Here is a 12,050-nt window from a genome sequence, read left to right on the forward strand (position 1 = left end):
AAAATATAACCCGACGTGGGCATTTATTAAAAACATGGGCACACAGTTCACAGCCTCAATCCTGCTGTTCTCCTTGTCCACATCCTGCAGCCACAAGGATCTCACACACACACCCAGCCCTCTCAACAGACAGGGAAACAGAGCCTAAATACACACACTCTAATCAGCACAGCAAGACACAGGTGAGGGGGGAGGAGACACCAGGTGCACACCGTCATCAGCCACAGACAACATATACTGTGCAATCACGCTAATAAAGTGCCATATTACCCGGCCTGAAGCAGTCAGTTCATAGTGACGAAGTTACCTTCGTCACATTTCCTTCCCCCTCTCCCCAGGAAGCACAGTGTCTGTACAGTCTCGGCTTCGGGACAACCAGTCAGCCACCCGGTTTCAACGCCGCCTCCTCCGCCTGCAAACGCTGCTCCTCCTGCTTGTCTCTCGTCTCCTCCTGCTTGTCTCTCGTCTCCTGCTGCCTCAACAGCCGTGGCCCCCTGGTCCGTTCCAGGCATAGCCACCCCCAGCCGCGGTTCCTCTCTTTGGTCCCTCTTCTTCCCTCTCGTAATGTTCACCTCCTTACTTGGTCAAATCCCACTTCTGACAACAAATGTGAAGCTGACCGTTGAGCGGCCCAGACCAAGCAAGGAGGCAGAGGCAGAACGTCCAAAAATATAACCCGACGTGGGCATTTATTAAAAACATGGGCACAAAGTTCACAGCCTCAATCCTGCTGTTCTCCTTGTCCACATCCTGCAGCCACAAGGATCTCACACACACACCCAGCCCTCTCAACATACAGGGAAACAGAGCCTAAATACACAAACTCATTGTATATATGTATATTGATATATAGAGAGAAGAATGACATTAGCTAAAGCAACATTTATATGCTTCACTTGAATCAAACAACAAACCTTGAATTTTAAAACAGCCTTTATTCTATGATTATGTATATGATTCATATAGTTGATACATATTATCTTGAGCATGGGTGGATTATCAGTATAATTATATTTCTGCTTGAGCTGAAATTGTTGCACATTTTAACATGAATGCCAAAGTACCATATGACAAACTTAAAGATTGTGGAGGTTAATTAAAATACAACAAAGGGAATATTTAAGAAAATTCTGATGAAGAATATCGATAGGCTTATATTTTAAACCCCTATCAAAACATCAGTACTATAGTCGTACTTGTGTCATTTATATATCATCGTAAGCTTAAATTGATTATATATATAAAGTAGAATGCTTGGTAAAGCAAATAATCAACACAGATGTAATTAGTCTGAACATTTTAGGTGCTGCAGATTCACCAGCTGATCTTTAGGCTATTGGGATGATTTCAGTGGTGCAGTTGCATGCAGCTGGACACCAGGCTTTCACCTGCCCATTGGTGCATCCATTCTGGTTTTTCAAGGTTGGACAGTTGAGGTATTTGTTAATGTAAGGACATGGGTTGGCTGGAAAGAAACAGTAAAGATGTTAGCTCATTGTCTTTTTTTCAACCTAAGTAGATAATATTCATTGAAATATATATTATATAAAAAGAACCCAGAGTTTGTATTTGTGATCACATTTGTTACTTACTGCAGAGTTTGCCTTCACAGTCATTGGGACAGGAACCACACTGTGGTCCCTCTTGATAAGGTGGCCAACCCTTGAAGTTTCCTCTGTAAACAAAATGATTAACAGTATTTTACCCAATTTCAACCCCTTCAGTAATATATAGACACTTCATATTTTTTCCACCACCGTTAAGCTCTCCCAGATATCATATGCATATAAGTCCAGAGTTTTATGGGTAGGGAAGGTAAATGAGGATCACATACGCTCGGTAATAATGGCAAGCATAGAAATAGATGCCGTTGGGGCACAATTTCACACCACAGCCAATTTTGTAGGAGCTGTTCCACACCACCTGACAACGGAAAAAAAAGTGACTTTCTTCAGTGGCACTTTAAGTAGGAACATCTTAAACAGTGATGTATATTGGTTGTTCAAACATTGTTTTGTAAACATTTTAAAAATATGTCTATATTGTCAGTATTAATATCGAAATTGTTGTGTGGGTATATTTGTAGTGAAAGTTAAACATTTGGAAATAAAAAAAAATTGCCATTTGTTTTAGCTGAAATACAAACATATATATCTTCTGTCAATGGTGGTACAAAAAGGCTATCTTCAGTTTATTTGAGAGTTGAAAGCAGGATTGGTCACACCTATTTTGTACAGATAATACACCATAAAATGTATATCTAGGAACAAAAAAAGTATCTTGATCCAAAATAAACGGTCACATATCTGTCAGAAATCCTTACCTTAATCTATGAATCTAATTTATGTCCTAATATCGCAGATTTGGTCTATACCAACTATTAAGGAAAAGGTTTAGATCTTCAGCTTCTAAAACATTTTATTTGGTTAATTGGCTTTTTCTCTAAAAGCAGCTCCCTTTTGCATCTAAAACTGACGCAATGAGATCCGTGAGAATCAACAAAAATGAACAATCGTGGATGAAAAAACAAAAAGTGAGCTGAAAGATGCTAAACCGCTTTCCAGAGCTCATGGGAACTACAAAGTCTGATGATAATTCTCTGAAGGTAAATCACTATTACATTTAATTTCAACAATTGGTATTACTCCGATATTATAAATAATGAATTAAATGTAATCATCGATTAACAAAGAAGCATCTTTAAAACTGATGGCATTGCTGCTGACACAAGGTCACAATGTAGGCCTACTTTATTTTCTGCTCTTATCTTTGTCGACGCATTGCTGTGCATTACCTGAGTGTAGTGACCAACAGATTTGCCGTTGGTGGAGCCACTGGGATACAGGTAGTGTGAAACTTCAGCATGCCAGTCAGTGATGGCGTCAGTCCACGAGTCAAGTGAGGATGAATAGAACAGATTCTCACCTAATTCATATCCTGTTTGTTGGTGGGAACACATGGCAGCACTGATTAATTGCTGTCTTCAAACACACCGTTTTTATTTCCATATCCCAGTAAATCAAGTTATTTAGATAAAACAGGCATCCCCCAAGGTGTCCCCCAAGGTTCAGTTCTCGGCCCCCTCCTGTTCATCCTCTACCTGCTTCCCCTTGGTCACTTAATCCTCCGTCATAGACTTCAATTCCACTGCTTTGCCGACGACATCCAGCTTCTCATCTCCACCAAGTCCATCTCCACTGCTACCCACTCCATCCTGACAAACTGCATCACTGAAATAAAATCCTGGCTCCAACTCAATTTCCTCAAACTCAACGATAAATAAACTCAACGATAAATCTGAGATAATAATCGTTGAGCCAAAAAAGCTCACCACATCTATCCATAACTTCACCCTCAACATAGGCGGCTTCCCAGTTCAAACCTCTCCTCACATCCGGAACCTAGGCATCATATTTGACCAAACCCTCTCCTACAACAAATACATCAAACAGATCACCATGAGAGCCTTCTTCCACCTCAAAAACATCGCCCGTCTACATCCATCTCTCTCCCCCACTGCTGCAGAAACCCTCATCCACACCTTCATCACCTCCCGTCTGGACTATTGCAACAGACTCCTCTATGGTTCACCTGCAAAAATCCTCAAAAAACTTCAATACATTCAGAACTCCGCCGCCCGTCTACTCACCCACACCCTAATCCGTGAACACATCACCCCCGTCCTCATCAAGCTCCACTGGCTCCCCATCCCCCAAATAATTCAGTACAAAATCCTCTTAATGACATACAAAGCCCTCCATAACCTGGTCCCATCCTACCTGACTGACCTCCTCCACAGAAACATCCCACTCGCTCCCTCCGCTCTGACAACCTCTTGCCCCCCCCGGACCAACCTCAAGTCCAGGGGCGGCAGAGCCTTCTCCATTGCTGCACCCACCCTCTGGAACTCACTACCCCAATCCATCAGAGATTCTTCCTCCCTCACCACATTCAAAACATCACTCAAAACCCACCTGTTCAACACTGCATTCAACCACTGACCACCCCCCCTATTTTCTGTTTTGTTTATCTCTTTTTTTTGTATATATTTCTTTTTTTTTTATTCTCTGTCAAAGCGTCTTTGAGTTTCTAGAAAAGCGCTATACAAGTCTCATGTATTATTATTATTATTATTATTATTATTATTATTATTATTATTATTATTATTATTATTATTAATAATAAATGATAACTTATCCTACTCCAGATAGTTTGTAATTAAAAGAATAACATAATGTCACTGTGATTGATAATCAATCACAAGGTCAGTTGGTTTAAAGAGAACCATTAAATGGATGAACATCTGAGATATTATTTAAGGTTCTGGCACAATGTATGTGGAGCAAGATAAGAAGAAACAAAAAAGAGAGACAAAGAATAAAATAGGATAAAATATACCATCTATCATGCGGGTGCTGGGCGCTCCATGAGCCAGAATACATTGGTCCACCCAGGCCTGAGCATTGACTGCTGCCTTTTCATCATAGCTCTGTATGAGAAATAAAGAAAAACATGTAAAGATGTTAACACCCACAAACATAATTGTGCCGTTATTTATTGTTTTTTCCCACACATAACACAATAACAGGAGAACATACAGTACAGAGTACAAATGCAGGTGCTATATAAAAAAGAAATACAAAAAAGATAACAAAACAATTATGACAAAACAATTATGATAAGATAAAAAGACCATTACAGTAATAGCAATGACAAAAATAAACCAAAATACACAATGACATGATAAGACATGTTCTCACCTATTTAATGTCATTTTTTTGTATTTACACAAACAAGGGAAAACAAAAGCTAAGAATTATTAGCAAATATTATCTGAGCCACTTTGATTATCCGAGTACAAAGAAGGACTGACCATAAGCAGCATGTCCGAGGCACGCTCAACTGCTCTCCTCAGTTCATTGTGATAGTTAACGATCTCAGCCTGAACTGCTGGGTTGTCTGGGCAAATGTCTGCACACACACACACAGAGACACACACACTAAAAACCAATGTGTAAACAACAGATTAAAAATAATACATTGCTCTGTTTGCTTAATATCTAGGCTATGACTCACACATATCCTGGTGTGGTAATTACTCTGAAATGGCTTGATATTACAAAAGAATATAGGGATCATTCCAGAATTGGAGGACAATTTAGACACCAACATTTTTGTAAAATGAACCTTTTATTTTATTTTTAATGTATTTAGGAAAAACAGACAATAAAGCATCAAAAAAAGTGATTTGCCCAGCTAGGCATCAAATGTATATGTTCCAATGAAGAATTACCCCTGTTACTCTAATTATAGTAACAGGGTTGAAAGTAACAGGGTTGAAAATCAATGCTAATTTGAGCTTTAACCTCAGGAATTATTGCTAGATGTAGCATGTAATGCTACTGTACTTTCAAGACAAGGACACACTTGGATATCTAATGCAAGAAAGATAACATTGAAATTAATATGCTTTATTCTGATAATATCAGTAACAGGGTTGAGTGGGTCAGAGTGCCACACTCTTTTAAGACTGAAAAGATTGTAAAAATATGAAAAATAAAAGAGAGGACTTAGTTTTGGTCTACCCATGGCACTAGCACATGGCTTGCTGATGTCACTTCCACTGTGTCATCTGACTTACAGTTTTTTCACTTCCTCTGCCAATCTAAAAATGTTTGGGTAACAGGGTTTATACAGTCTATGGCAGTGCTTCTCAAAGTGTGGTCCGCGGACCACTGGTGGTCCGTGAGCGCCCCCTAGTGGTCCGTGAGTATATTGGTAACATTTCACATTTGAAATAAATACCTTTATTTAAGTTTTTCGCACTCTCGCGGGAATATCTCCGCAATGGAGCGAGGTTAAGTTTAACTTTTGATTGCATGATATAGCCATAGACTGTATATATAAGGGATATAGCCCAGATAAACACCTTCATCACACATGTTGCCACTTGTTTGTACCATTTTCAGGCGATTTGTAAAAAACGATGTGTTTTTGGATATATGTGGAGTTCGGTGGTCCGTGAGTGTTTTTGTATTGGTTAAGTCAGGGATGGGCAACTTTGATGATGGTGGGGGCCAAATAATGCATGTACTGGCCACCAGGGGGCCGCAGATTCAATTGGAACACACAAAAACACAAATTCCACGTATTGTATGTAATTATTAACACATATACTAAGTTTGACATTTTCATTGATATGTTTCTATCTTTAAGGGAACATCCTCTAATAAGCTCACAAAAAAACATCAGTTCACAGAAATGTTATTTAATTTTTACAAGTGGCATGTTTGTATTGAACAGGTTATTTAACAGTGGAATACAACTTTTAAACTATTGGAAAGTGTGCATTAAGATTAAACAGTAACATGACATAAACATGAAGTCAGACCCCCCCCTCCTCTCAGATCTGCCCCCCCCTCTCATCCACAGCAGAAAGCTGCGCTCACAGCTGCTCAGCCCAGCCGCACACCTGGGGCCTCTGGAAGCGGCGGGCGAGAATAAACCCTGCTCTAACATGACATAAACATGAACACTAACCCAGACATTAGTTGTCTAACTGGAATTTAAGAGACTTGTAGCCTGTCTCTGCTGACGCACAATAAGGGGAATGTCAACATCGATGCCAGTGCATCCAAGCTGCATCAGATGAAACAGCGTTTCGTCTGACAGTCTGTTTCTCTCTTTTGATTTGATGTGCTTCATCATGGAGAAGTTGCTCTCACATATGTATGTGCTCCCGAACATGCTGGCCTGTTTAAGCGCAAAATCTCTCAAGAGAGGGAAGCGGTCTCGGGCAACAGTCTCCAAAACGACACTCCCCTCTCATTCCGTTTCATTTGGAAAAATAAGTCACCTTGTAGTTCGCACAGTTCCATTTGTAGTTCAGGTGGCTGGTCATTCACAACCGCTGAGATGGGGTCAGTGAAAAGCTGGATTGTGCCTCGCATGTCGTGGAAATCCTGAAAGCGATTGTTGAATTGATCCTGCAACATTTTAAGGGCTTCTCTGTAGCGGTGGATCGTCATCTCACATTCGGCCAATTCGGGGATGTCATTGCGCAGCTCTCCACATGCGGGGAAGTGTGTCAAATTCGGGGGATCTGACGCAAGGTTATCTCTGAACAGGCTGAGTTTCATCTGAAAACTATTCACATGACCAAAAAGGTCGGACACGGTCTGATCTTTGCCTTGCAACCGGACATTCAAGCAATTGAGATGTCCACTTATATCAGTGAGAAAGGCCATGTCACAGAGAAAGTGTGGATCCCTCAATGTGTCACAGTACGCACTTGTATCCGCAGTAAGGCTGTTCTCCAAAAACACGGGAATTTCGAGCCGCAGTGCGTAAAACCTCTCCAGGCATTTACCACGGCTCATCCACCTGATGTCTGTGTGCAGCTGTAAATCACCGTAGGCAGCATCCACCTCCTCTAGAAAGGCTGTGAATTTCCGATGATTTAGAGACCTGTTCCCCCCCCGAATCAGATTGGTAACTTTTGTTACCACATCCATGACATGTGTGAAGTTCAGATTCTTTGCACAGAGGGCCTCCTGGTGTATGATGCAGTGCAGTATCGGGCAATCCACACCACTTTGACGGAGAAGTCCAGCGAAGCCAGTGCGCCTTCCTTGCATTGATGGAGCCCCATCAGTAACAACGGCAGATAGCTTGTCAAATCCACCATATTCGCTGACAACACCCTTCACTGCCTCGAAAATGTCGATCCCTTTGTTGTGCCGTGCAGTGGTACAAGTTTTAATAGTTCCTCGTGTACATCAAATGACGCATTTATTGATCTTGCGTACACCAGTAGCTGGCTAACATCGGTAACGTCTGTACTCTCATCTAACGCTAACGAAAAGTATGAACAGTCAGACATGATTTGTTTCAGCTTTCCCTCCACATGACTTTGAATGTCAAAAATCCTGCGAGTCACTGTGCGTCGGGAGAGGGACACAGTTTCAAAATGTTTAGCCATTTTCTCATTTCCAAAGGCGTTAGCCATCTCAATCGCGCATGTTTTCACCAACTCTCCTTCTGATAGTGGCTTCTTTGCTTTGGCAAGCTGGAGTGAGACAGCATATGATGCTTTCAGACTTGATTCTTGGACACTTGTGACCTGGGTGAAAAAGCACTGTTGTTTTTGTACTTTCCCTTTCAGGTCCGCTAGGATCGCTGCTCTGGCAGCCCCGGTGTACCTGTCATATTTGTCCTTGTGCACAGTGTTGTAGTGGCGGCTCAAGTTGCTTACTTTCATGACAGCAACGGTCTGCAAACATATTAAACATTGTGGTTTACCCCTGAATTCAGTGAAAAGATACTCGTTCTCCCACTTTTCTTGGAAAACACGATTTTCCTCAAATATCTTTCTCTTGCTCATGCTGACATCCACATAGGGCCGTGTTCATATGTTACCCGCTCTATCGAAATCAGTCGGAAGTCGCAACCAACGGCTGATTTCAAAATAAAAGTGGATTTGTGTAAAAAAACTAGTTTTTCGGGGTTCGTTACAGTTTGTTTTCATCTGATTTCAAATAAATACAGTCTTGACTTTTAGAATATTAAACTCGTTTTGCCAAATTCAAATTCATGATAAATACAACTTTGAAGCTTGTAACGGCATAATTACAAGCGGAGAACGGAGTAATTTAACGTCACAGCAGGCATAACAACAGCCGGTGTTTCTTGTGAGTTTCCCCCGGGAAACAAACACAATACACACAAACACGTCACAGATTATTTCGCGGTATTTGGCTGCCGAACGAAATCACATATCAGTAATATAAGTTAAAAAAAATATATTATTATTTTTTTTAATTAAAAAAATATATAATTTTTTTTTTTTTTAATTACCTTGTTTTCTAAATTGATCCGAGGGCCGCAAATGGCGACCCGCGCGCCGCCATTTGCCCATCCCTGGGTTAAGTGGTCCTTGGTATGAAAAAGTTTGAGAAACACTGGTCTATGGGTTGAACGCATGTTGAGGGACACACCTTCTGTGCAAAATTACTGTTATTTAAAATATGTTTATGATTTAACAAATTGATTATATTATTTTTTTGTTATATTTGACATGCAAGTTGGTCACCAAGAAGCGGGGACAAGAGAAAAATGCCATTTTAGGGGATGTTCGAGAGCTATTTGATCATTTAAATAATATTTTGAAACCACTTTTTCTACAACTTTATATATATTTTGTCTCAAGACAAGTATGTTTAACACAAAAAGTGCATGTTTTAGCATTTTGGGCATGGATTATTAGATTTTTTATATGGGGGACATGAAATGTCCTTCAATTCTGGAATGACCCATAGAGGGTTTTACCAAATCCTATATCATAATGTGAGACTTGTTGGCATGGTATCAGAGTTTAAACTGGAAAATGAAATGGCTCTTTAAACATGCCTGATGATGTTTACATTGTGCTTACCTTGCTGTGGACCGACCACGGTGCAGAAAGGTTCATTTGGAAAGAGAAGAAAAGGAGATGAAGAGAGGATAAAGTCAAATCATTTTACTTCTTAGAAGTATGTGAATCACAATTTAAATTAACTTAATTGTTGAATGTTTTGTATTAACTTCATTAAAACTTTGCTTTACTTAAACTTAAAGCTTCAACCGCAACTTTTAATAAAAGTAACTTTTTTTCATATTTGAAGAAACTGTCTCTATATCCTGTGCATGATCAGATAATCAGTTAACAAATATCATGTTTCTCTTTCCCCTGTGCTGCTTAGGAGATTTGCACTGCAGCGAATACAAACCAATCAGAGCCATGGAGTTTGTAGTGCAGTGTCAATCATCATTTATTAACTCTAACGGTACGTCCACACAGCAGCTTTAGATGAATCTTCCACCGCTTCCAACGCTTCTCTGCCCATTGACTTTGAATGGAGATGACGTCACTTTGCCTGGCTTTTCGCCGAACTGCATTGTGGGGGAGCGAAGCGAAGATTTCCAGGATTTCCAGGATTCAAAAGTTGAGCAATGTTTAACTTTTGAAGCTGAGCTGGAAGCGTCAGCCAATCAAATCACGTTTATGCAAATCTGACAGTAGAAGCGCTAGCCAATCAAACCGCGTGTAAGCAGGGAGAACCAGACCGCAGTTCATTTCCTCATATTCCAAACGAGAAATTACGGTAGCAAATCACCCGGTTCTTTACGACCAGAACTATTAACGGGATACAAACCGGAGGAACCAGGCATGGAGGGAGGTGGCAGAGACAGTGGGTGAAACTGGTAGGTTTTCACCTGTTTGGAGAGTTTATATATATATATATATATTGCTCGCATAAAATCCCCGGGGTTTTTTGCTTTGTATGTCGGGGGCGGGAGATTCATGTGATTGGTTGTCGGTCGCGTTGCTCGCAAAAAATTCCCAAGTTTTCAGACACGCCCAGCTCCAAGATTTTCAAGATTTTTTAAAAGCTGCTGTGTGGACGTACCGTAATCAAACTTTCAAACAGCAGAGCTGATCAAATATAAACCAATATTTGGTCACGGCCCGTCCACACAGCAGCGTTAAAAAATCTTCCAACGCTTCTGCCCATTCACTTTGAATGGGGGGATGTCACGTTGCCTCACTTTTCGCCGAACTGCATTGTGGGAAGCAAAGCGAAGATTTCCAGGATTTTCAGGATTCAAAAGTTGAGCAATGTTCAACTTTTGAAGCTGAGGTGGAAGCGTCAGCCAATCAAATCCCGTTTATGCAAATCTGACAGTACAAGCGCTAGCCAATCAAACCGCGTGCAAGCTGGGAGTGACATACCGCAGTTCATTTTCTATATTCCTAAAAATGGAGTAGAAATGAGTTATTGTGCTAGCAAATCACCCGGTTCTTTATGACCAGTCCCTATTAACTTACCAGGATACAAACCGGAGGAACCAGGCATGGAGGGAGGTGGCAGAGACAGTGGGTGAAACTGGTAGGTTTTCGCCTGTTTGGGGATTTTATATCCAGTTTACTTCGTTTTAATTTTGCTATTGCTTTGTATGTCGGGGGCGGGAGATTCATGTGATTGGTTGGTCGGTCGCGTTGCTCGCAAAAATTCCCCAAGCTTCAGATACGCCCACCTCCAAGACTTTTTTAACGCGGCTGTGTGAACGTACCGTCACTGATCACCTATTTCTCTCCTCAACTGATTTCAGAAACATATGTAGGCCTAGGCATACCATTTAGGTGTACAAAAAAGAATGTTCCTTCAGCCAGCGGGTAGTGCCTTTTTTTTTTTCTGCTTTTCAAAAGTTTGGCAGGGTCACACTCACAAACTTTGGTAGTCTTAAAGTAATGTTTTATTAATATGTTCATGTAAAACCTTATTCTGTTAAGTACACCACAATGCACAATATCTGTGTCTAAAATGTACTTAAGTCATACAAAATAAAATTACTCTATAATGTATAACAATGCTCTATAATACTCATACTTATAACATTTACCACATTGCAGGCAGAGTTCACTTGCTGCACGGTCAAGATGCAAATCAGGAAAGCAAACATTGTCCTGGAAAAAATAAAGCTTTAGTAAGACAAAGTAAGATTGCAGTAAAATACTTCCTGTCACATTTTTACAACACGACACATTTGTCCAGTTAAAAAATAACGTATATTTGTAATATAAAAAGAAAAAGAACAAACACAAGGTTTACATCATGATGTGTACATGACAGGTTCCCCCCCTTTATTGCTTGGTATTTTTTCCCAAATAAATCCATTTGTATCTTCAAAAGTTAAAAAGAAATGCTGAACGATATGTTAAGGAACTTTCGAAGTGTGAGGCTTACCTGGTCCTGGGTCTTCATGAAGTTGAGGTGAGTTTTCACTTTCCTCTCCCTCCTTTTATAGACCCAGTCTTAGATAAAGCACATTCCCCTCCGGCTGCTAATGATGCAGGATTACCAGGGCTTTACACAATTGATGCTGGACAAAAACAAGTCTTTCACGCAGGACTGAAGAGGGTTTTTCTTCAAACTAGTGCAACACACAGAATAAACAAGGAATTGTTTATCCCAAGGGTGTAGTGCAGTGGTTCAAGTTTACAATGCATA

General features: G+C 40.5%; 1 protein-coding gene across 1 annotated transcript; it reads right to left on the minus strand.

Annotated features, from left to right (window-relative positions):
- Positions 1 to 1,328: 1,328 nt before the first annotated feature.
- On the minus strand, positions 1,329 to 11,505 carry LOC117461490 (cysteine-rich venom protein). The gene is made up of 8 exons (XM_034103380.1): positions 11,443 to 11,505; positions 9,434 to 9,437; positions 4,874 to 4,971; positions 4,399 to 4,489; positions 2,795 to 2,937; positions 1,835 to 1,923; positions 1,593 to 1,675; positions 1,329 to 1,465 (listed from the first exon to the last, which is right to left on the minus strand). The coding sequence occupies exons 1-8, from the start codon at positions 11,500 to 11,502 to the stop codon at positions 1,329 to 1,331; spliced, it is 705 nt and encodes a 234-aa protein (XP_033959271.1). The 5' UTR covers positions 11,503 to 11,505.
- Between the last annotated feature and the right edge of the window lie 545 nt (positions 11,506 to 12,050).

Source organism: Pseudochaenichthys georgianus, chromosome 16 (assembly GCF_902827115.2).
Source record: "Pseudochaenichthys georgianus chromosome 16, fPseGeo1.2, whole genome shotgun sequence".
NCBI classification, from domain to species: domain Eukaryota; kingdom Metazoa; phylum Chordata; class Actinopteri; order Perciformes; family Channichthyidae; genus Pseudochaenichthys; species Pseudochaenichthys georgianus.

What these genes read in the sequence shown, in the direction of transcription:
- LOC117461490 (XM_034103380.1), bottom strand. Translation starts at nt 11,502, where the DNA reads ATGTTTGCTTTCCTGATTTGCATCTTGACCGTGCAGCAAGTGAACTCT. An exon ending in GCTTGCCATTATTACCGAGC is followed by an intron (nt 1,676 to 1,834) that starts GTATGTGATCCT and finishes TTTTGTTTACAG; the next exon opens with AGGAAACTTCAAGGGTTGGC. An exon ending in CTGTGAAGGCAAACTCTGCA is followed by an intron (nt 1,466 to 1,592) that starts GTAAGTAACAAA and finishes GTTTCTTTCCAG; the next exon opens with CCAACCCATGTCCTTACATT.